This window comes from Manacus vitellinus, unplaced genomic scaffold (assembly GCF_001715985.3).
Source record: "Manacus vitellinus isolate BGI_N305 unplaced genomic scaffold, ASM171598v3 scaffold_4_pilon, whole genome shotgun sequence".
NCBI classification, from domain to species: Eukaryota; Metazoa; Chordata; class Aves; order Passeriformes; family Pipridae; genus Manacus; species Manacus vitellinus.
This window is the reverse complement of record NW_021940604.1, coordinates 24611759-24636744: the sequence shown is the minus strand read 5'-3', so window position 1 is coordinate 24636744 and position 24986 is coordinate 24611759. Positions and strand designations below refer to the sequence as shown.

The window sequence follows — 24986 nt, the reverse complement described above, 5'->3', positions numbered from 1 at the left end:
ATATGAAGGGAACATCAAAGTAAAAAGACAGTGGGATCTCTGCCTGCCATCAGAAAAAGACTGGATTGAACAGCTCAGGTGCCACATATATGTCTACAGACCCATTTTGTGAGATGTCTGTACACACAAGCTCAGCAACTCAAGGGGCATTTATTGCTCAAAACCTTCCCTCACTGCCCCCAAACCATAAGGGAAATAAAAGTGGCTTTCCCTAGAGAACAAATAGAATTTAGGACAGAAAACCTATATAAAGCAAACAGTCCTGCATAAGGTTACATCTTCACTTACCTCGACATATTGCACTAATGTTAAATTCAACTCAGCTTTAGGAGAAGGATGTTCTGTTTACACTAACTGAAGTGATACCTAGTTATCTCATATATTACAGCCTCTATTGATTACTGGAGAAACCAACAGTCACATAAATATGCAACAGGAAGAATATAAAGCACAGTTAAATTCGCTATAGCCTTGTTAAAAATTGCCTGGACAGCAACAAAGGCCTCTTGCAAAGTAGTCAAGTATAATAAATACGTAATCAATCATTTTGCTGGCAACACAGGTAGCAAAGGTATTAACACACACTTTGTCTACTTTGATAAACATATAGAATGCCCAAGTCTGCAAAACAGTTTCTAGCTAGATGATCTTTCATGGCAATCTCAAGTCTCTTGACTTATTTCAGAGTATCTAGACAATGTATTTGTTCTTACAGAAAAGTCTCTCACCTGCCAGTAACAAACTGTAATAGTAATACTCTCTCTTCCTGAGTTAGTTCCTCCACCACATCCCAGAACCACTAGATGAAAAATAAGTTAGTTTGTATTTTCCATTAAATACTTGTAATACTTGAAAATATAATGATAAAACAATAAGCGAAATATTTGCCAGTCTGCTACTTAAATTATGGAAATTTGCATATGAAATTCATACATAATTAAGTAACTTAATGTAGGAATACAATATTAAAAAAATCCACAAATTTCAGCCAAAATAAGCTTCCATGAACACACAAAGATAATGAGAACAACAACAAAACCACCTTTCTTGGATTAAAATGAAATAGTCTACATTATTCAAAAAAAAAAAAAAAAAGCCAAACCAAATTTACCTGAATAACTTGGTCTCCTCTCTCATAGCCACTCGTATATTCTGTATTTTTTAACCAGTCATTCACATCAATTTCTGGCATACCAGACAACAAGAGCTCCTTCAGAAGAAGCACACAGGTTGTGATTACTCTTCCTGATTAACCATTAATTTCAAGAGTTTATGCTATCTTAAAAAACATTGCTTTAAGAAGTAGAAAAATTATAGTGCTTTTTCTGTTTAGTTGCAACTTTATAGAACTTACCATTAAATTTTAGTTCAAGATTTTTGAATTCAGGTAACTTCACACAATCTATTTAATTTCAGTATGCAGTATCAGGAGAGAAAAATTATTGCCAAAGAATCTGAAAGAAGAAAGCTCTGAGTTTTGGCATGACTTGGACAAAACTTGATATGTGTTGGTTACAGAAGATCAAACCACCAACAAAAACTTAGTGAAATTTGATACTGCGACTCAGAAAAATTAAAGACAATTGACAGCATCTCCTTACTTTTAGAGGATTTCTGTCCTCCTCAAGGAAAATATAAAAAGACTTAAAGGCCACAACATCCCGATTCATATTGAAATTACAATTCAAGGCATTTATCATGGCCATATGAAGCTATCACCTTCCAGAAAGTTGGTAATTCTGAGTAATTAGAAAAAGTAGGAATACACATAATGAGATCCTAACTGATAGATGGCTGGGAAGCAAAACCAAAGTGAAAGCTATAAAATGTTTATTTTGTGATTACTGAGCTTTACTTCTACATCATTACACTGCCAATGAAGTATGCTGAACAAAGTATTTAAAAATATATAGGCATTTCTGCTTACCAGTTCATATTCATCAAAAAGTTGGATCAAAGATGGAGGAATGAACATATGGAAGCCTTGTAAAAAGGCATTTATCTGAGGCTGAATGGCTCTTGTCATTCTGAGCTCTGTCACAAGCTGGACATACTCAGCCTGCAATGCAGAAAATGACATTAAGATATACCACAGCAAAACCCCAGAGCTTGTACAAACGCATTCACACAAATGCTGTCCTCCATATATTACAGATCTCATCCACTGCAAGATAAGAATCCCTATGCACTTTCCACATTGAAGAAACCCAAAACAATTAAGAAGATTCCTCCAAGTTCTGAGCCCCTTCTGGTCTTCCCTCTTCCTTCCTTCCAAAGACAATTCCAAAACAGAACAGTTTAAATTGTTACATAACCCAGTCAAAAAACAGGGACTTCAAACAAGATAAAGGAAGTGAATAAAACTTAATTTGTCATGCCTGCCATCTAATACAACCACCATTGTGCTCAACTAAGGACATAAACACGTCAAGGTTTGTAAACAAAAATATTCTATTAAGAAAACTGACATAACTCAGGAAAAAGGTAAACTTCTGAAGGAATATTTGTGAGTGAAAAAGCTTCCTAGATTTCCCCCTATCTCTAGAAGTCTAACAGAATATACTACTTACCTCTGCAAGCTTTGTTATCTTAATAAGAATTTCAATTTTTTAAAGCAAGCCTTGAAAATCTCCTTAGTTTATTAAAAAAAAAAAAAAAAACAAACCAGAAAATAATTTCTACCATAGTCATGGGAATAGACTATATCATGCTTTAGGGATTTGAGGGCTCTGTTCCCTTTAAAAGATGCCAGCTAGAAAAGGAATCCACCAGAACTTCCCTTTTGTTGAGAACACAAAAGCCTAGGAGGCATTAATGGAGGAAGGTTTCTAGGAGATAGGTAAAAGTAAACCTCTATGAATATGTCTCATTTACTCTGACAAATGTACACAAATCTAATAAAGTTTCTCTACTTAAGAAAAAAGTTTCCTACCTGAAAACAAAATTTCTTCCTACATTATTTATGGTACTCAGTTTCAAAGAAATGCTTTGACTTCCTAATAATGACTTTTAGTAAGAAAATCATGAAATGTATCTCCCAATTAAACTGACTATCAGCTTCCTTCAAGACAATAATCTTACAAAAATACTTTGATTTTTAATTTTAAAAAAACTTCAGCCTAAACTTTTAGGTTCTGAACCTGCACAAAAGCAACCAAGCATTTTTTCTTTCCTCCCTTTCAGTAAAACAGAATGAAGTATGAAATATTTCAAAACAGAAGAATATTTTTCAAAGTCAGCTCCTTACATTCACAGAGGTACAAAGGGATTGTCACTTGCTTTGCAGTTGGAAGGTATTTTTACATACATTAGCACCATTTTGCTAGAGTGAAAAGACAATTAATTTGTGAAGTGCTCTGAAAAACATGACCTAATCATATTTTTAACTGCAGAACTGTTCCAAAAAATATAGTTTCAATCTAGAAACCTCCTCAGGTTGCTTCTACTATCAGTGGAGATGAAGACACCTCTCTTCTCTAAGGACTGAGGGGTAGCCAAAGCAGATTAACTGCATTAGACAGAAGTCAGCCTCTGCACATACAGAAGAAATCAGAAGCTTTCGCATTACCAGGATTTGAAATAATGTTAACATCGGTCTTCTTCAATGATCAGAAATGCTTGTTTTACATCTCTTAAACTGCTGTTACATATACTAGGCTGTTCAGAAGACAGAGTAGAAAGTAAAATTCACAACCTTAGTTTTAAAAAATCCATTTAAGAAAAAGAATATGACTTATTTTCTGTATTACAAAAATACTACATTGAACACTTTAATTATGAGAGAAAGCAGTTGCTGTGCTTTAGGTGTAACAAGAAATGTTTTAAATAGCCTTGAACAGCTGAGCATCCTGACTATCAGCACTGGTACATGATGAAAGACCCGTAGCACAGAATTTACACAGTATATGTCAGTAAAAACTGGTCAATTTGTTTTTTTCTCTGTTCACTTCATTTATATTTTATTCTCTCTCAGAAGCCTTAGGAGCACATTAGAAAACAGAAGTACCCATATAATTTCAGATCTACACATGCATCCCCACACAGTGCACAAAAGGTACAATCCAGACTTCTTTTAAGAAGGGAGATTTGATTGAACACACATTAGATGGGCATCACAAATATGATGATAAAGTCTAGTTTGGGTGAGGGTTGTTCTGTATTTTCCTTTGAGGTAAATAAAGCAGAGATCATGCTTCCTCGATTTCACAATCGCATATAGTGTGAAACAAGGATCAATGTTTATGATGCTCAGATTCAGAAAGCAGCTCCATTCCAAAGCTGCCTGGAAAAAAACCCACAATTTTTTACTGCCAAACAGCACAGCCAGCTCAAACAGACAAGCCCTGGAAGGACGGAGAAAGCCATATGATTGTGGAGATTTGCACCATTCTTTAATAAAACATAGTTATACTTTGACTAGCTCTAATTTTATTTTTTTTCTAGAAAGTAGAAAGCTGCAAAAAAACACACAGCAAAGAACAAAGATAAATGCACATTATGACACTGGACACAGCCTGAATTTTCCCTCTGAAGTCTCTCCTTTACCATGACAAAAGGCAGCTGAACCACAGTTATAACTGATACTTCAGCTGCCTGTTACATGGACATTGCAAGACATGAATATCTGAATCAAATCGTCCCACAACCATTCACCTACTACACAGCTGATATTAAAAAAAATCTTTGTTCAAAGAAAATAACTTTTTACAAATAGCTCTTAATCCTGGTGCATTTACTCTGTTTCAGTTTTCAATGTAGGAAATGGACTGTTTGAGTGATTTCTGCAGGGGTGGGGGCTGGGGTTTTTTTGTGGGTTTATTGTTTGGGTTTTTTTTAAGGAATAAAGATTCAGTCAATTTCATTTTAAAAAAAAAGCTCTCCTTCAAGCAAGTAATCTGCTAGTGTGCATACATAGCACATTCTTCTAGAAGCTGAATTTTCTTCTCCCAGAGGCATAGCAAATACAATGAGTTTTAAACAGTGATCTTTTATTCCTTGGGTAAAGGCAGGAAAAAAAAAAGATACGTCTTGCAGGAAAAAGATTGGGGTTTTTTTTATAAAGGAAAGTAGACACATTCTTATTTAAAAGGATAGAACAGCTAAGCTAAAACATACTGCAAAACTACGTCACATGAAAGAAACTGGAAAAAATTCCCCAACACCATTAAAACACAGATCTACAATTTTCAACCAGGTGGCCACTATCAACGACTTTGCCACTGAACAAAAGACAGTGCCATTTACAGATGGTTTTTGACTTCACATTTTGCAGCTGCAAATTCAAAAAAATCAATTAATATTAATAGTTTCAAACCTACTGCCAGAGTCATCCATTTCTTACCAACTTTGAAATAAATGCTACACAAACTCCTGCCACAGCTGGGGTATATGGCTCTGCTGAATATGGAGGCATCTGCTCTACACGTTTTCAACCACCCTTTGTAGTCCGTGACCCAACTCCAGAGTTAACAGAGCAATTTAAGCTACTGGTGGGTAGTACCCTCATGTGGGCAAACTTCTAATTTCATGCGAATTGAGAATGGGTTTTAAATAGTTGTTATGAAGCTAAAATTTATGACAAATACATCATTTTTATATACTGAGAAGCTAAGACTGACCAGAAACAAGAATCAATATCCTTGCTTTCTCCAACAGATAATAAAAAAATTAAACATGTCCTGCCTTCACAATTAGACTTATTTTACCATCTGTTTTCTTTCATGAATGACTGTATTACAGGAAACATTACAGAATCAGGCTAATAATATGTATTCCTGTTATTGGAATGACACTCTGCTTTAATGAAAGTGAGGATTAAGCATACAAGAATCCAATGCCAGTTGCTCCAACACAAATCGAAATGTCCTTGCAACAAACACTGACACCAAGTGGCCGTTTCCCAGCGCAGCAGCTGCTGACACCGCTGGTGCAGCCGAGCGCTCACTTTGTACACAGAAAGGGCCGGGCCAGCCCAACACAAATGAAATTCAAAACAGAAAGCAGACATCAGCATCAAGAGTCAATGTTACAGAAAATTGCAGGTCTACCCATGACACTCCTGCAGTTACTCGAAGCTGTTCAGTTGGTAACTGCAGAATTCAATCAGACTGATGTTGATTTTAATTTTAGATTATTTTCAAAATCCAGCTGTGTTTTTCAATATTTCTTTTTTTGAACTAATGCTGCAGAGAACTGGGGGCTTTCTAACCTGTTACTCTTACAGTAAATTATAAAGGTACATTATTTCCATACACATGAAGTGACTTGCAAATTGCTGAAAAAGTTTCCTGCAGCCTTTTACTCCATTCATTATTGCATGTTAATGTAGAGCAATCCAGTGCCACAGACTGCCCCAGAAGGCAGCACACTTTGCAACGTTAACTACAATTTTAATTTTATCAATTGCTACTGTTCTACTTCTCCACTATATATACCCATGACTTAACTTTAGGAATATTTACAACCTTTAAAATAAACCCTTCATTTGAAGTTTCCCTTCCACAGTTCTCTCAGAAAGAAAAACCTCAAGCCTAAACTCTTTTAAAAATTTCAAAAAGCACTATTTCTATATAACATGCTAAGCTAGAAAAAGGGGCAAGAGTGTTGATAATTTTTTAACTTTTTTGTATTTCCTTCAAAATGGGTATATCATTTATCCTCCCAGGTATTCAGAAGGTCGGTCCAGTCACTTTTCTTATACTATCAACTTCTGAATAAACCTGTATACTCACCTTGTTTTCCTGTGTAACAAGTATACTTGCACCCCCGGGCTTCAGTGGCACTTCTTCCATTGCTCCAAAAACATCAGTCTCAACAGAGAAGGTCAGCTCTAAACCCAGATCACTGATATCATTATCTAAAATCCACTGCAAGTTCTTTGCATACTCTGGATCAATAGATGCTACATCCTGATAATTTACAGGTATACCTGGGGGGAAAAAAAAACAAAAACAAAAAACAAAGAGACAAAACTACTCAAATAAGTAGGATAAAGGTAAAAGATTTATAACAATATATGGCAGAAGACTGCCCTCTAGAGAGAAACCAGAATAATGCAGAAACAGAAAAACTGAATAAGGAATCCACAGTTAAAAACTACATCAGAACTGTACTTACTACATTTTTAAAATATTACAGAATCAAGTTTCCTCTGTGTGTTTTTCCCCCTAGTGAGGCAAATGACATACCACTTGGGCAAACACAATTTGCACAATTTTAACTCACTAACAGGTTTAAGTAAAAGCATCTAACCATCCTGAACACACAATGTTAAATGTTTCCTACAAAGTCTTAAAGTTTTCTACATAACTTTTAGAAACCCAAATACCATATTTTTGTACAATAATATCTTTGCCCCCAGAACATTACTTGGAGAGGAAAGAACCTTCCTGTAGTCAGAAAACCCTTTTGCTCTTCAGTTTTCTTCTTATTAACCATGGTTGAAATAGGATCTACTATACAGTTGAAAAAAATTATTTATAGGAATTTTACATTTTCAACCTGAACTTGCAAGTCATTTAGAAGCATTAAAAGGAGAGTTGCTAGAAGTTTGACTTTTATCCAAGTACAGGAACTACTGTTTACAGCCCCTTCACAGACATGGCACTCAGACACACTTAAACTAAGGGTCACCTTGTTCTGGGCACATTTACTTATGAAAGAGAACTACCCTCTTCACTACACAAGAAAGCAAACCCCCAACTACTTTAACTCTGCCATGATAGATCCTCTAACTCTACCAAGACAAATACATTTCTGGGAAAAAAGGGGAAGGGGATTCGGGTGGCAGTAGGTTTACAGAAAAGCAAGTTATTGGGAAGTACTGTCTTTGCTTCACCATCTTCTGTGCATTATGCAGTGTCATAAGGGTGCCCATTACTATGAGCCTTGGCAACACGGACTGCGGATGCAGTACCCCAGACTAACACAAAATTCAAAGGTTAGCAGCCACTCAGACATCTAAGTGCAAAAACTGTTACAGTATTTCCATGGAAGAGCTGACTAGAGCTGAAATGTGCACAGAAGCTGTAAGGCATTGTTTTTCTAATAAAATCAAGCAACACTCGAGTTTAAGACAGGGATAGGTAACTTACTAATTAAATATCATCTCTCTCTGAAAAAAAAAGAAAAAATCTAACAGCTGTCTAGTACTTACTAGAGGACATTCATTTTTGCCAACTAGCAAGCATATGCGCATTTCACACATGAAATGTAGAAATAATAATGTCTCTGAGGGATATAAGCAAAATGTGGGAAACAAAGACTGAAAAGCAGGAATCAGAGACTCCAACTTTAGACAAGAAACTTAACTGGAGCATTATGATGAGAGTAACAGTCATAGTCAGCACACTGTGAGACCAAAGCACTAAGCTCACTCGTTTGCTTGACAGATATTTTACCAATCAACAGACTCAAGTGGGCAGTTATAAAGAAACTCCATCAGATTTATCAGGACAAAACTTGAATCCCATGAAATATTATGTATCTTTCTCTTGTATACCCTCAAGGTACCTGTAGTTTGACAAGGAAGAGAAATCTATCTTAGCATAATTGTGATTAGCAGGTATTTCCATGCAACATAGAACTTCAAAAAGATAATACAGGTAAGCTCTGGGACAACTTCATTTAATATTCAAGAATTTAAGGCCTCCAGTTCAAAACAGACTGACCTAGAAATTAATTTTCACTTTTGTTTATGCCATTTCAAGGACTACTGTCAACTATACTGTTAAACAATAGACTGAAGTCTGACAGCAAACAGTATAGTAAAGAATTTATCTGCTATCTGTCTTTGTGGGCTGGAGGTGGAAGTTTTCCTTTATAAACAGAAAAGTAATTGGTTTCTTAAAAAAACACAAAGTGGAAAAGAGCACTAGAGAAACTATCTTCTCCTCCCCTGCTTAAGCAGAAGGCAGACAAAGTGTGAGAAAAACAAACCTAAGAGGCCTTATTAATTTCTGACTGTATTTTTGCCCATGCTACATCTGTAATAGAGAACAGCCTTAATAAACAGGCAGACCTATGGAATAATGTTTGATTTCACAGCACCCACATACAAAAAATTATGCATGCTACATATCTAACACCTTATAAAGCACATTAGTTGTGTGCTAGCTGGGTCATCACCTAAGCTGGTGATCTTTCCTTGCCTACCAGATATTGTTGCAGAAAGATCTAAATTCACCACAGTGGAAAAAGGTGATGCACCCACCCGAATCTCAAAAAAGCAGCCACATTTGTTCATACAGGTTTCATCTTCTAATTAAGGCATTTCCACATCATGTGTGTTGACTAAAAAAGAGGAGTTCCTTTGAAAAAGGTTCACACTGTTCCTCAGAGACAGAAGGTCTTACCTCACAACCGGTGGTTTTAGTGCCATCAACAGATGGATATACTTTAACTAAGGGAAAACAAGGATCTCAGTGCAAGGTGAAAAACCAAAGGAATGGAAACGGTCTCAGACTGCAAAAGATTTCACACTCCTTCACTTAAGGCCTGACAAGTAGTTGAAGGAAATTCATATTTCTGTAACCTGATAACTTGTATTTGGCATGAATAACAGTTAGTATAACCCATAGCTGAACCTGAAACAAAAATTAAATGAAAACCCCTCAGGAGCATCTGCTGCTGCACAACTCCGATTCCTTAAGCAAAAAAACAGGAGATGAACAAAGCTGATGGAAAAGGCCTTGGAAAGGTGAGGCAGAAAAAGCAACCACTTGGGGAAGTGGATGTGTAGTTTTTCCAGTTCTCTGTGTCTGATAAGTAAGAAGCAATAAACAATTGTGAAAATTTAAACAAGCTGAATGTGTCTAAACATCTAGAAATTTCCAGAATGCCTGTTCAACAGAATGACAAGATCTTACTAAGACTGGTGAGATCTTATTAACAGAGACTACTGACTGCTGCTTCTTGGTTTGCAACAGTTACTCTAGCAAAATGAAAAAAGAAAAAAGTAAGGTCATCTTGTCAACTTAGAAACCAAAAATTCAGGTATATCATCACAAATCAAACTAGTAAGGAACCCAAATTCCTTAGTACTCAATTCCAAAAGAGTTGACAAGAGCAACACTTCACTGTTCTCAAGGTGTCAGTGAACAGCAGAAAAATAAGTTTTTCTTTTTTGTGAATACATCACATGGAGATTAGCCTGTGAGCATTATTCATAACTATATCCTGGCCTGCAACAAATGAAGTGTGACCAGCAGGTCAAGGGAGGCCATTCTGCCCCTCCACCCTGCTCTCATAAGACCCCAATTGGAGTGCTGCATCCAGCTCTGGGGCCCTCAGCATAGGAAGGACATAGATGTGTTGGAACAACTCCAGACCAGGGACACAAAGATGATCAGAGGGCTGAAGCCACTCTCCTATAAAACCAGGCTGTGAAAGGGTTGGGGTTGTTTAGCCTGGAGAACAGAAAGCTCCAGGGAGACCTTAGAGCACCTTCCAGTACCAGAAGGGGGCTACATGAGAGTTGGAGAGGGACTTTTTACAAGGGTAAGTAGTGATAGGACAAGAGGGACTGGCTTTAAACTGAAAGAGAATAGGTTTAGATATTAGGAAGAAATTCTTACTGTTAGGGTGGTGAGGCACTGGAACAGGCTGCCCAGAGAAGCTGTGGATGCACCATCTCTAGAAGTGTTCAAGGCCAGCTTGGATGGGGCTTTGAGCAACCTGGTCTGGTAGAAGGTGTCCCTGCTCAAGGTATCTTTAAGATCCCTTCCAACCCAAACCATTTATGATTCTTCTGCTCACTCAGAGGAATCTCTTGATGTCAGAGGCCAGGCCTTAAGTCCAAATTGTGTCACACAGTGATACTTTAGAACCACTTTCCTACATGAAGATCAACAAGTAGGGAAGCATTGCCTATATGGTGCTGCTTCAGACTGGTTGTCCTACACTGCCTCTTGCCCAGAACAGAGTCACTCCCCTGCAGCAGAAAGGTACTAAGTGGTACTAAGGCAAAGAAGTAAAATACATTCCTCTGTGAAGAAGATCTTGACAAAGATGACTGAGCCTGCACCATCAAACTGCAACAGCGTGTCCTGAACACTTTCAGGGAAGAGAAACAGTAAACTTGAAGTTAAGAGTTGATCTGTCCTCAACAAACATCACAGGAAGACTGCAGGTAGACAAAATGATTACAGAAAATCATCAAGCTATCTTATACTTCCAAAGAAGATGAAAGAATAGTGCTTGAACACAAAGGAAATCTGCATGCAGCAGCAAATAAATTTATGTACTTAGTGGAGTAATAAGAATGAACAGGGAATTTACCCTTCCATGATATTTTCACGCAAGAAGAAAACTTTTTTCATGACAATGCAGAGGAGGGGCATCATGTTCAACAATCAAAAGGCACAAAGGTTCTCAAAGAAGAGCCCTAGACAATAGATACTACAGTTAACAAAGGTTGTCCTCCACTAAAAGAAAAAAAAAGTTACATTTTTATAAAGACTTCTGACCAATCCCCTTGAATGCTACAGTATAAGCACATGAATTAACTTGCCTCGTTAAGGAGACAGGATGAACCTGCATTAGTTCCAAAACACTATTTCAGGAAATAAGTTTGCAACGGTATGGATTCAGCTCCTGAAAACCTTACATGACTGATGAACTTCAGGCACAATAAAGAATGCCTGATAGACTTTTGCCAGAGTTCACAAACATTCTCAACTTTGTAAGTCTGTCAGAAGTTAACTAAGGAACAATTATTTTCATTTCTCAAGAATGACACTACACAGCAGGACAGATGAATTTCACAACTGTGATGCAAAGAATTGCATATACCACAAAAGCAATTGGTTGCACTAATCTGCCTTTCAGGCATTCCTAGTCAGCAATAGTAAAGACAGCCAAATTACATGATAAGGCTTTAGACAGAGTAATGATGACTTTCTTGCTTTTAAGATTCATATTCAAATATAAAGATTAGCTATTTTTTAGAAAGTTGTTAACTGTATAAAATTCCCACACAGTTTTGCTCATGTATTTCTATATTTTGCAACTACAACAGCTCCTATGTGAGGCACAGACTAGAACAGCAATTACTGCCATATTATGTTGTGACTCTGATGTACATAAAAGACTTGCAAGACATTAATTTCCAAGACTTTTTCACTTTTAACACACACACACACAAAAGTAAAAAAGAAAAAGGTTTAGTGCTCAGACAATTATTACAATTAATAAACAGGATTTTAATAAAACATACCAAGAATATGTTTGTAGAATGACCTCGTGAAGTAGATATTCACCAACTGCCTGTGATTCAGAGCCAGCCCCAGGATCTGGCCTGCGAAACGGAAGTAGTTCAGATGATCTGGATTTACAGAAGAGTTACTGTTGGGCTGGAAAGTTGTTCCTATAAAATAAAAATATTATCATATTTCGGTACCCTTTTTTCCAAGTGTTTATTTGTCAAATACACTAAACACCTGAAAACGCTGCAAGAGTTTTATTTTGGGGTTCTGGAAGTTTGGGGCTTTTTGCTTACACAAAAAAGACTTCAGATAGAAATGTATTAGAACGTAGTGACACCCTACTACTACAATGATACTGCTTAGCCACTTCCCAAGGCATCGCTCTGAAATAATTATCATCAACAAAAAGGGAATTATAAACTTGTAAATTTCACCCTCCATCTTAGTATATTGCTATGGGCATTTTTTGCTCACTCTAATGGGTTTTGCTTCTATCAACTTGTGAACATGCTCAAAGGAAGGATCAGCATGTAACTACTTCCTTTCACCTGTTTCCAGCCGGATGCAGGCAGGACACAGTCCAGTTCTGGTCTCCTTGGAAAAGACTACCTCAAACAGACATCCCTGAACCTTTCCTTTTAGCTTTCATGAAATAATCTACTGTTGACTGAATCCCTTGCCACTTTCCAAGACTTTGTAAGGTAGAAAACAAAACACTTAGCACTGATGATGATGTGAAATCTTTTATTGATAAAGACTTGCTTTATATGAAAAACTCAAAAGACAAAAAGGCAAATGCAAGGGAGACCTGTGGAGATCAACATCTGCTTTTATAACAAAAACTAGCTTATTGAATTTATCGATTTCTAAAAGGAAATAGAGGAATACCTCCACAGTTCTCCTGCAGATGCAGAAGACAGGAAAACTCTCAAAGTGCTATGTCCTTCTACAACCAGGTAGAGATAGCATGGACCCATTAAAACCAACAACTCACTCTCCTCTTACAGAAGAGAATGAAACTTCAAATGAAGGAAAATATTTTATACGTTCTTGTAAAAACAAACAATGAATAGATCATTTCTCTATATACAAGATAATTCTGTCGGTGTTGCTTTTAAAAAGTAATAATCTTATATTCTGAAATGATGCTTTTATGAAAGACAATACTCTAAAATTAGAGGGAAAAAACCACAGAAACATACCATCAGCTGACTGGGTAAATAAGGCGTAATCCGGGTTAACTATTTCACTGGACAAGATATCAAACCATTCACGCACCACACCCTGTCCCTGCATGTCAAAAGAATAAAATGTATTAGTACAAAGAAGTTTCACTGCTCCAACAGTTATACTGAATAACTAGATATTTCTTTTAAAGTAATTTTAAAATAGGGTTTAGTTCAAAACAATACTTGTGAAAGAGAATTAATGTTTCCATATGAAAGTACCATAAAAAACAATGTAGTTTTACCCACCATGCCTTCTTCTCCATGAAATCTCACAGCAATCCCCTGCTTTAGTTTCGCACTATTTGCTTTAGATACAACTTCACAGCTACTCCTAAAAATAGAATCTAAATACAAAGCATCAATTAATTTTTTCATCTTAATTTGTTATATTTCAATGTATTTCAAAGATATACTAATTCCATTTATAACACAATACCTCTGTGAACCAAAAGAATGTCATTTTCATTGACAGGCCTGTGCACCATGTCCGAATCTGGCTGCCCAGCATGCAGATGTTCATAGAACCACTCACAGCGATCTTTAAATGGCTACAAAACAAAGTGTAAACCATATTATATAGATGCATTTCACCAAATGATTAATCTCTCATAAGCATGACTGGAAAATAGTTATGCAGACTTCTCCATTAATTTTTGAGATGTGCCGAGTTACCTCAATAAGCTATACAGTATTTTGGGAAAACAATAGACATGACCTTAAGTGCTTGATGAAGTTTGGTATGCTGAAGCTGGGTATGCAGAAGACTGGACCACCAGTTATGCAGAAATTGCTATCAAAGTTCTCCACACAAGAGAAAAACAGCACAAAACTTCTTACAGGGAAGGAGTGGGTGTGAAGGACTCTAGAGAAGAAATAAGTCACTGGCTTCTGTAATACTACTGATAATCAACCACAGCTGAGCACAGAAGCACAAGGGATATAAACAAGCCCTACTTGTAGTAAAGTCCACTGGCAGTATAAAACAACTCAAAGGAACCAGAAACCTTCCAAAGGAACTCCTAGGTGAGAAGGTTCTAGCTTGTTTGACTCAGGATTGAGATGACATTTTGCAGCTCTTCCAAGACAGGACATCGTCTCATATCTTTCTCATCCATCGCAATTCACAGTACGTACATTTAGCTGACCTGACAAACAGGGTGTCAGTTCTCATCATCTCTTCATTATTCACAGGTAACGAATTCCAAAAACACAGATTTCAACCAAAGAATGAATAAACAATACATCTAACACCATTGTCCCACAAATGGGACTGGATTACTAAAAACAGTGTACCTTTAAAAATAAAACACTGTATTGTTCACGACTAAGAAAATAAAGCTTTTGGAACAGACTTTCCACAATTATTGGGGAAGGGGGTGTTATGGTTGGGTAGAGGAACTTTACCTTTGTTTTCAGAAAATTTGGTATTTAACCAAAATAGCTGACCAAAACTCTTTTAGTGTAAGGAATCTTTCTAATGGAGAACAAATCAAAAGTAAACTAGTGTGTGCTAAATGAAGGAGTTCCAACCAGCTCATTATCACCCAAATACCATCTTCATTTGTAATAGAGCACATGCACAGCACAGTAACAAAAACATGGCAAATGCCTAAGACTACAGGGTTATGTATACGAGCCAACTTCCACATAAGAGTTTGTGTGCTAATTTTTCAATGAAACTGCACTGGTCTCCCCTAGAGTAACTCTCTAATCTTGAATTCATGTCCAATGTCAAACTGAGAAATGAGTTTATAATTTTACTTGAATAAGAAAAGAGAAAAAACAAAGAAACAAAAAGCTGTAACAAGACAACATGATGTTTCACTAAAGGAGCTGTCACTAATTAACTATGGCCAAATCAACTAATAGTGGTATATTTATCCTCTGGTTTGTCTCAAAATGTAAGATTACTTCAGGGGAATTAGGGGAAAAGTGCAGCATTTTAAAGCCCAATCTATTAGATGTGCAGTAATAGATTTAAAAATAGAAATTTAGCTTTGTTTAACTGAAAGTTGGACTTGTAAGGCATATCTAACATCAGTTATCTCAAATGGATTCACATATGTATTTTAAAGAACTACAAGTACAGAAATCTGGCTGCCATGTCTGTTTAATCTGATCTTCCAACATCCCACATTCAGAAGCACTAGAGGCCACACTTAGTTCTTCCATCCTCCCCAAATGGAATTTCTTTAAATACTATTTTGAAACAAAACACCCTTTGTATATTCACAGAAGTTGTAACTAAGCATGTCCTGACACTTACCTGAGCTTTTATGATGTGCATAAATCTGGACATCAGTTCAGGACACTCGAGAAGAAAATGAAAGTGATCAAAAATTATTTTGGGGTTTCTGAAAGAAAAATAGGTTAGAAGCCTGTTAAGAGATTTAATAATGCTTCATGATACAAAAATTTCACATAAAGAAACAATGCAATTAGTCATATAAAAAGGTTTTAACAGACACTTTGTCATTTTTTCTCGTTTTCAAATACCTCATCTGCAAAACATAGGAGGATTAGAAGCAGCTCCCCACACAGAAGCAGTCCCAGAGAAACTCTGGGAACAGTCAACTGTAAAAAGATGGTTTAGACTCCTTTAGGAAGTCACATATTGGAGGAAGAATGAAAGTTTTCATCTGCCTCAAAAGTGAAGCCCTTATTTGGAATAAATATGAGGAAAGGATCTATTAAAGAAATTATTCTGTTGCTCTGAGAAATAGATTTTTTTCACAAGATCCCACAGAATCTTACAAATAGATCATTTAAATATGTAAAAGAGTTCATTTAATTCTGAGCTCTGAATCTTTAATCTATACTCCCTTGAATTTGGCAGGACCATTAAAGTGCATAGGTTACAACACAAACCTAAAAATACAACTCAGTAAGAAGAAAAAGATCAGTTTGATTTATTGAGGGGGAAGGTGGTCGGGCAGAGAGGTGGATTACAAAACCCATATTTGTTGAAGCTTACCGGTTAACAAAACACTTAAGGACATCATCGTGTTTACAAACAAACTCTATAAAACGAGGTGACGTCATCCTGTTCAAAAATCATATGATGTTTTCGGTTAGTGAAATTGAAAATAATTTGAATTACATAAATTGTTTCCTTTTTTTTTAAAATAAAAGACTGCATAACTATAAACTGATATTGTTTAACTAGCCATCATGAAACTAAATACTCAACAGCATTAAGATCTCATAATAAACTAATAGAAAAGCCAAAAATGCCAATAATCAAGAGGGTCACACAACATTACCGTTAACTGTTACTAACTATATGCACAAGAAAAGCTCAGGCTAAGGGAGATACATATTTTCCTATTGAATCCTTCCAGCTTTCAATGGAAGCACATATATGGAAGGACTGATATTACATGCACAATGTATACAATATGCAGGCTGTTCTATATTCTTGTTCATTGTATAAAACTCCCACCACGCATCTTGTAAATTGTGCTATGCGAGAAAGAGAACCAGGAAGAAATAAAATTCAAGCTTAGCAGACTTAATAATGGGGACAATGGGTTATTTAATGGCAAAATATACATAACAAAAAAAAAAACACAACAAAATTACTTGTCAGGCAAGAGTCTCCCACTAGCATGAATTTATTTTTTTCTCCTATACATACATCTGGAGAGCGAGGGAAAGATAAAAATGGGTGCAAATTTTATTACATTTATTTACACCTATCCTACAAAAAAACCCAAAACAAAAACAACCAAACAATTGTATCCTTCAACTTCAGTAGAAGCTAATGAATAGTTGCAAACACAGTTAAAACCGTCTCATCAAGTAAACAGTACTTTACTTAGTCCAGCATAACAATCCTAGAACTGTTCCTGTTCCCCACACCAATTTAGACGAAAGCTGCTAATTTTATCCAAAACTGAGGTATTTTCCTTATTCTGTTCTGAATATCCTTTCACTCATCTGCACCAAAAACAAACAAGCACGTAAAATCTTCCAGAGACCAAATAAGAACATTTTAAACAGATTCCTGGTCTGTGAGATGATTTGAAAACATTAAACAACTAAAAAAAAAACTAAAAATTAATTTCCCTAAAAGGAAATTAACTCCATTTGTAAATTGCCACACAAGCTGTAAGATACAATATATGGAGAAGAGGAAAAAAGCATACACTTTACATTTTATTTCAGTATATTAATTAACAATGCCTAGATTCAATGTCAGCATCTGCACAAGAAAAGCAATTGTGGCAAGTAAAATAAAATAACCTAAATATTTCAAATGTTAACCAACATGAAATGCCATCCTTGTTGTATGATTATCAGGAACAATGGAAAGCTATGAGCTTTGTTTACTCTATTCCACTAAATATAACGACACTCAAATCTATATTTAGAGCCATTTTAAAACATTTTGTCTGAAAATATAGTTTGTTATAATTTCAAACGTTATTTGAAGATGGCAGTGGTATTGAGTTACACCATTTACTCCTATTTATGCCTATGGATTTTTTTGATTTTTAGCTTTTTCTAGATTTTAGAAGTAGCTGTAGTTAGCTCACTTTAGCACAGTAGTTTACACATTTACACAACCCTAATACCCCATTTCATATCTAACTTTCTAAATTCCCTTATCTTGTTTACACTTCTCTCAAGGTAGGCCTTCTTTCTGTTTAAGAACATTTGCACCCTGGCTTGAATAACAAGATACATCATAGTCAAAGCATCCTTCGAAATTCCAGAACTTTGGAGGAGCTCCAAGGACTGGACGTGATGTGATGAAGAGGAAGATGAGGAGAGGGGGTGTTAGAGACCCCTAACTCAATTTCCAGAGGGGTGTGCCAAGGGGCAGAACTGGGATGATCTGGGGGGCAGATCGATCTGGGATTGCATGGACTAACACCTTAAATTGTGGAACCCCTCGGACATGGAGGGGGACGTCTCTGTACCCCCATGATGGTTGAAGGCCTGCTATTGAAACTGCTCTCTACCTTTTCTCTACTATTAATTGCCTGGTAAGTTTTTGGCTCCTGATCTTAGGTAACACTATTAATATAAAAACTTTAGTAAAACAGAGCAAGTCTCAGATCTTTGTATTCTCTACACAGTTCTGAAAAGCTCTAAAGCAACACAAAATTCAGCCTTCTTTCCCACATCCCAGGGAGTTCTCTCAGTGGTTATTGAAACAGTCCTTACACTCCTGACTTCCATGACAGTAACTCTCAAACTTATGTAGTATCTGTGGAAGTTCTCCTTAACATGAAGCATAAATTATGCTTTGGGACAGACCTACAGGGCAAGGCATATCAGCAAGTCCCCTGAACACAGGGAAACAGTCACCTTGATGACTGAATTTTGGTACAAAGAGATGGATGGTGGCAGGGGCAATGTACTTAATCACTTCTGTAAACATTTCTGCTCTTCATTTGGCTGCTGTAAACAATACTCAACTGCATTTTAACTTATATCAATGGAAATGGCTAAACAGCAGTTCCTTTTTCAAGATGGAGGAAAATTAAAAGTGAAAGTACTGAGGTGTTTGTGGAACATGCTGATCCCTAAATCCTCTTCCAGAACGTCCACAGAGGAGCATGCCCCAGACAAACATTACTGGCCAACTTGAATGCTTTTATTCCACTCAGTTTGTCAGAGAAAGAAAAACCCTCGAAGTGGCCAGGTGTCGCGACGGAAAGCTCTAGACACCTCAATGTGAGAATCCAGGAACTTCGTTTATTGTAGATTGACAGTAGCTTAATATACACTCTATAATAGGTTCATGAATATTACAGAAATTAGGCTCATTATTGGTACTCAGTTAGGTGGTGATATCATCTTAACTGCTTTCCATTGTTTACACAGGTGGTTCATTAAGTGTCTTTTGTTTTGGTAATGCCTAGCTCCTGTTTTTCAGCTCAGTTTAGAATACCCAAGGACACTGCCGCCTTAGCCACGTTCATATGTCCTCGCATTTCTAACCAATCCTCTACAGCCAGGAATAAACAAGAGTTGTCATGTAGTATGAACCTTGCTTCTTGATTCCTCAAAGAGCTTGTAATACCACCATACTTATCTAATCCTGCAGTCACGAGGACCAAAGGATCCTTTCCTCGCAAGTTCACAAATATAATCCATAAAAATCTTGGCCTGACTAAGACCTCACTTACAGTGGACACACTCGTTTTCTGTTTAAACCAGACACTAAATTTACCTAAGTTGCAGTGTCTGTTCCACACAAAACTACATATTTGTCAAGCTGGGAGTGGATTCCAAATGACTGTTATTTTTGAGATCGAACTCTCCTTGTTATAAACTTCTGCAATATAGTCAAGTTTTGCCCCAGTCATCATTTTCACACACAAAGATAGTTCACTTTTTTTTTCTGAGCTTACAGTTGTTCTTGTTGGATAATCATATTAAATTCAGGGATAATTTCACATTAAGAACCAACAGCAAATACAGCTAAGTTTCTAGAGATCAAAATTCTATTACCCCCAAGTATACTGCATGATTACAAAAAGCCATTAGACATTTAATACAAAATTTGTCCCAGTGCAGCTACACTCACAGGCAGCAGCACTATGGAAAATTTGCAGTGCTGTTTGGTGCCATTAGAGCCAGAAAAAAAAAAAAGCATTCAAATAACTGAACTACTGAAAGCATTAAACATACCCTTGACTGTCACTAATGTAATGTGGTCAGCACCAACATTCTTCCAAGAAAGTGTGTGATTCTAAAATGGTAATATTTTGGATAACAAAAATGAATCCTCTCCTTACCCCTGAGGCATCTGACAGGAGCAGCACATATAGAAGGCTTGAATGACAGCACTTAGCCTGTTTGCTGTCATGGAGATAACATCCTGGCAATCAGCACAAGCTTCCTGCTTCCCAGCAACATCATACGCTTTTAACTCGACAGCATCAGTGGATAGGTCTTTTCTTCCCTCAGTTCCTGCAGTGGCAAAGGAAGGCGCAGGAGCAGCATCCTGGTGATCTGATCCTTTTTGCTTCAGTAAAATAGAAGTAATGTTGGCAGAGTTCCTTTTGTTTTTCATAAGCTCCGTAGCTATAAGAACAAGCCATTCATCTAGAGAATGCCAGAGCAGTTCCAGTGGCTGTAATAAACACATGACAAAACAGACAGAAAAGGAACACGTTGACGTTAGATAATAATAATGTGATAATGCTGTTTGGGCAAGTAGGTACAAGGCACATTTTAAAGCTTTAGGTGATCCTTTAGAGTTCATGTTAGAGGTAAGTCAAATACTCATAAAAATTCTGTACTTGTAGTCAAAGAGCACAAAGAAAATTTCATATAGAAGGAAAATAATCAAGCAGCAGATGGAAGAAAGATAAAGTAATTTAGAAAGAACTATAGAAGAACTACAGAATCGAACTACATAACAGAGTTTGGCCTCACGGTTGTTACACAGCACACTACTGCCTGACCGCTGCAGTCAAGCAGAGAAACAATAATACACAGGTTGAGTTGCCAGAGTAAGAGAGTTCTTTTTTAAAGACCTGGACAAAGAAGCTCCCTCTACCAAGAAGATGGAGCAAACTCCAGACAACACCACGGAGATTCAAACCAATGCACGTATCTAACAGGAATGTGCTTTATGTAGAGTGTGAGATCATACAGTTCATTTTGATAGTATCCCAGATCTCTCAGAGTAAGGGTCACTAACATCTAGCTTTATGAAACAAGTATCATCAGAATCACAACTCAATTTTTAAAGCTGCACATTTTATTTTAACAAAGGCACTCTTTATTCACTACACCCTGCCCAAAACTAATAACATTAAAACAATTCCATCACTACACATTTGTTCCTAGGTGTATGGAGGAGAAGAAGGCCTAAGCGTAAAAAAAGGCCACAAGGGGTGTAAGGGCTTGTTTTGCAAGCCTACATCTAGTGAGCACTCAAACAGCATTCAAAGAAGTGGGTGGAGAACTGTATCACTTTCTTATGCTCTGGAGAGTACTCAGCACCTTACATGAGACATGAACCATAGTCTGATGGTTTATGTCAGAAACCTGTATCAAAAGTCAAGTTACCTGCAACATTTATATCCACAACTGAATTCTAAGATCAGCAGCAAACTCCAATTTCAAGCTACTGACTTCTAAAATTTTCAATACAGATCTCAAATTTAAAATCTTGAGGTTCCATGTTGACTTCTTTAACACAGATTTAACACCCATTTTGTAGCAACAATCTCTGCGGTTTCCTTACTAGTCCGTACTAACCAGTTAGACTATCTATATTCAAGAAAATGCAAATAAAACAAAAACTAGAAAAGGAATTCTGTGTCACTAACCTGCACGTCACACATGCAAGAACTGGTACCAATGAAGAGATACAACTGTCAGGTCTTCAAGTAGCTTGCAAACCATTGCAATAATCTAAACATATAGTGGGGTTTTTTCCCTCCTCCCAAAAGGCAAAAGAGACAATCACAACCAGGTTTTCAAGGAAAGAACAAAAAAGGAAAAGGAAAGGCAGGAATAAGAGAGAACTGGAAGTCACCCAACTCACTCAGCACTATGAGTGAGTATGATCTCCCACTTCCCAGTCACTGTAAAATTCAGGAAAGAACAGACTAACAGCCACAACTGTTGATTACCTTAGCATTGCCAGACATGTGTGCCCAAACAAGTTCTCATCAGCAGTTTTATATTTTTGAGTTTGAAATTGAAATCAATCTTTTAAATATCATGGAGGCAACAGTGGCCCTAATGAAGGTTTTAACACTTCTAAATAAATAAATTATAATAATTGCAATAATAACTTCTAAATCATCCTGAAACGTTAGCTAATGCAACAGTAGTATACATTTTGCTTATTTATTAAAAACATAGGTGTGGTTTTCACACACTTAAGAATTATTGATATTTTCTGGGACAACTGTGGCAGTTGTGTAATATAAGTTTACTGCACAAGACTTAACTCCACATTAAATTGAGAAACAATTCTTTCAGCATACAAAGTAGTTTGGGCACACAGATGACTGATTCTGTTGAAATACCATTTCCTTTGCAAATTGCAATTGAATGGTTTTGTTTGTTTCATAGTGAGTTCTGAAATTATATGGAATTGAAAAGCCATGTTTACCATGTGAACCATCAGATCTTGTTGGTAACTATTTTTTCTTTTCTCTCTCTCTCTCTCTCTCTTCTCCTGCTGCCTGCACCATGTGACCATTTTTCTTTCCCCTCTCTACTTCCCTCTTTCTTTACTCTTTCAATCTGTTTTCTTCGTTTACTTTTTTTTCTTCTCTTGTGGGTAACTTAAAATCAATGAATTGTGTTTTACTAAAGCTAGTATACTGACTGTTTTTAGTGGGTGTTTCTTGTGGAATGGGTCTTTGTGCTGAATGTTTTAGTGAAATGCTTTTTCTTGGTTGTATTTTACTCTTGTAAAAACCTTTTGTCAAAATATCTTATTTTCCTCACTAAATTAAAAAGAATTTCTCTTAGAGAAGAGTGTGTGACTCTTTCTCCGGACGCTAATAAGAGGTTATAACGAACCAAAAGGCTTTTAAAAAGTCTTAAATAAAAATGTAACTGCTCTGGGCAGCTTATAGCTTAAATCCAGAGTGCAACATAAAAACAAACATAAAAAAACCAGACACTTTTAGAAATTAAACAACTAAACAGCAAGCACCTAAAGCATGTGTTTGACAACAGCTACAAATCAATAACCTTGCAAGGGTAGTAGTAAGTTGATATGTTTCAAAGCACGTAATAATAAAGACTTCATGGTCACAGTGAAAACAACACACAGATCAAGATTTCAATTGTTTCCATTTGTCTTGTGAAGCTGGATAAAACTGAATGATCAGAACTCGCAGTGAATCTCCAACTATCGTTCTGAAATTACATGAATATAGTCTACTATATTAATATTACCACATTTAGAGATTACTACACTCTTAAATAGAAATAAAAACAAAGTTTATGAAAATCAGCTGGGTAACTAAACTTTCAACATCTAATAAACAACCTATTAAATAAGAAATAAACAGAGATCATAAGATGAGATGTGCATCAGGGGTTAAATAAATGTAGTGGGCAAAAAATAATAAAAGAGAAGAAAAGAGGTAGGTTTAACTTAAGAAGGGATAGGGACATCAACCAAACTTACTTCCTGTTCATGAGATGTCTGATTAATGAATGCATGCTTTGTGAAATTCATCTCTTTAACGTCTATCTTCCTAACAACATCATATACTTTTCTGACCTTGAACACCTGACTTCTTGGAGTTTTATTTCCATTGTAGCCCATGTCATTTCCATTACTGGGAGAGGATGGGCCAATGCGAAAGACATGGCAAAATATCCTCACGATCCTTAAGAGACTCTTCATTTGAGCTTCATAATTACTTGATAAGCTGGGGGAAAAAAATGGAATGTTAAGTTTCTTCTCCTAGATGGAACAATTTAGTATATTAAGGAGTAAGCAATCTAATGGTAGGGTCTGATACACATGTGGAAAAAAACCCCTAAGCTTTAAACCCTAGTGAATTTTAACTTCTATTTCCTGCACCAGCCCCAAAAGTCAAATATAAGCACTATAATTTTACTAACATGTACACACAATTTTAACTAGTAGTTAAAACAGCAAATTCCAGATCTTGCAAAACACTTCGTTTGTTTTTACACACATGTACACTTCTCATGAACCGCCAGCAGGAAATTCAACTTACTACAGTAAGGATCTCAGCGTATGAAACAAGTTGGGATATCCAGATGACAATGGTTTTCAATTTAGAAAAGAGAGCATCCAAAGGTAAAAGCATAGTGACTAATCAGATATGCTGCCACAGCCCATCCTCACCAGCTGTTATTCTAAATACCCCTTAACTACCTCAATCCACTAAAGGATCACGATGGTAAAGATGCCACTATTTCTACTCAAGAAAAACATTCACCTAAAAGACACTAAACAAAAGCACCAGTATGTTATTTATCTATCCAATAAACACACAAAAAGTTTTATGCCTGCAAGAAATTAATTATTTTTCTATCAAAATCTACTAATTTATAAATATTACAGAAGTGACCATATACCCAAATCTATCCTTAAAGTACTTGCAACTTAAAAGCATGCTTTCTAACCATAAAATCAGTAAACACCAGAAAACTGACATCTTAGAGGATGCTGTAAGCCTCTGATGCAATTAACCTGTTAATTCACAAACCCGAAACGTAACTAGTTGTAACATTTATCATGATCTATTTACCCTGTGTCATCGGTAAAAGCAAGAGACTTGTTTTCAGCACTACATTTTAATGACTGACAGTGAAGTTGTTAATTTTAAAAAGCAATATACTAAGAATTTTACTAAACTAACAAAATATGACTTTGCTGTCACAATCTACACTTTAACCAGCAAAGTTTTCAGTAAATCAGTATAAGAAAGGAACACAAAGAGTAAGGAGTGCAACAGTGGGAATGTTAAGTCTCTAACCAGGTAAAGAAAATCCTCTGACTAGCGACCTGTAATTGAATTACCAGCAGTTCTGGTCACAGCCACAAATTAGCATTTACGAAACCTTTGCTTATATACCAAAA

The 24986-nt window shown here is 36.4% G+C and overlaps 1 protein-coding gene across 4 annotated transcripts in view; it reads right to left on the bottom strand.

Annotated features, from left to right (window-relative positions):
• Positions 1–24986, bottom strand: part of HACE1 (HECT domain and ankyrin repeat containing E3 ubiquitin protein ligase 1) — a 51355-nt gene that overhangs the window by 6304 nt on the left and 20065 nt on the right. For 2 of the 4 annotated variants that reach the window (XM_018078115.2, XM_018078119.2), the window contains 12 exons: positions 23556–23802; positions 20185–20522; positions 16407–16475; positions 15699–15786; positions 13869–13980; positions 13679–13776; positions 13406–13493; positions 12215–12364; positions 6732–6928; positions 1928–2059; positions 1112–1210; positions 729–799 (listed from right to left, as the gene is read on the bottom strand). In XM_018078115.2, coding sequence (XP_017933604.2) covers positions 729–799; positions 1112–1210; positions 1928–2059; positions 6732–6928; positions 12215–12364; positions 13406–13493; positions 13679–13776; positions 13869–13980; positions 15699–15786; positions 16407–16475; positions 20185–20522; positions 23556–23802 — 1689 coding nt within the window. The remainder of the gene's footprint in view (positions 1–728; positions 800–1111; positions 1211–1927; positions 2060–6731; positions 6929–12214; positions 12365–13405; positions 13494–13678; positions 13777–13868; positions 13981–15698; positions 15787–16406; positions 16476–20184; positions 20523–23555; positions 23803–24986) is intronic. The other 2 variants (XM_018078116.2, XM_018078118.2) reach the window with 2 other exon arrangements.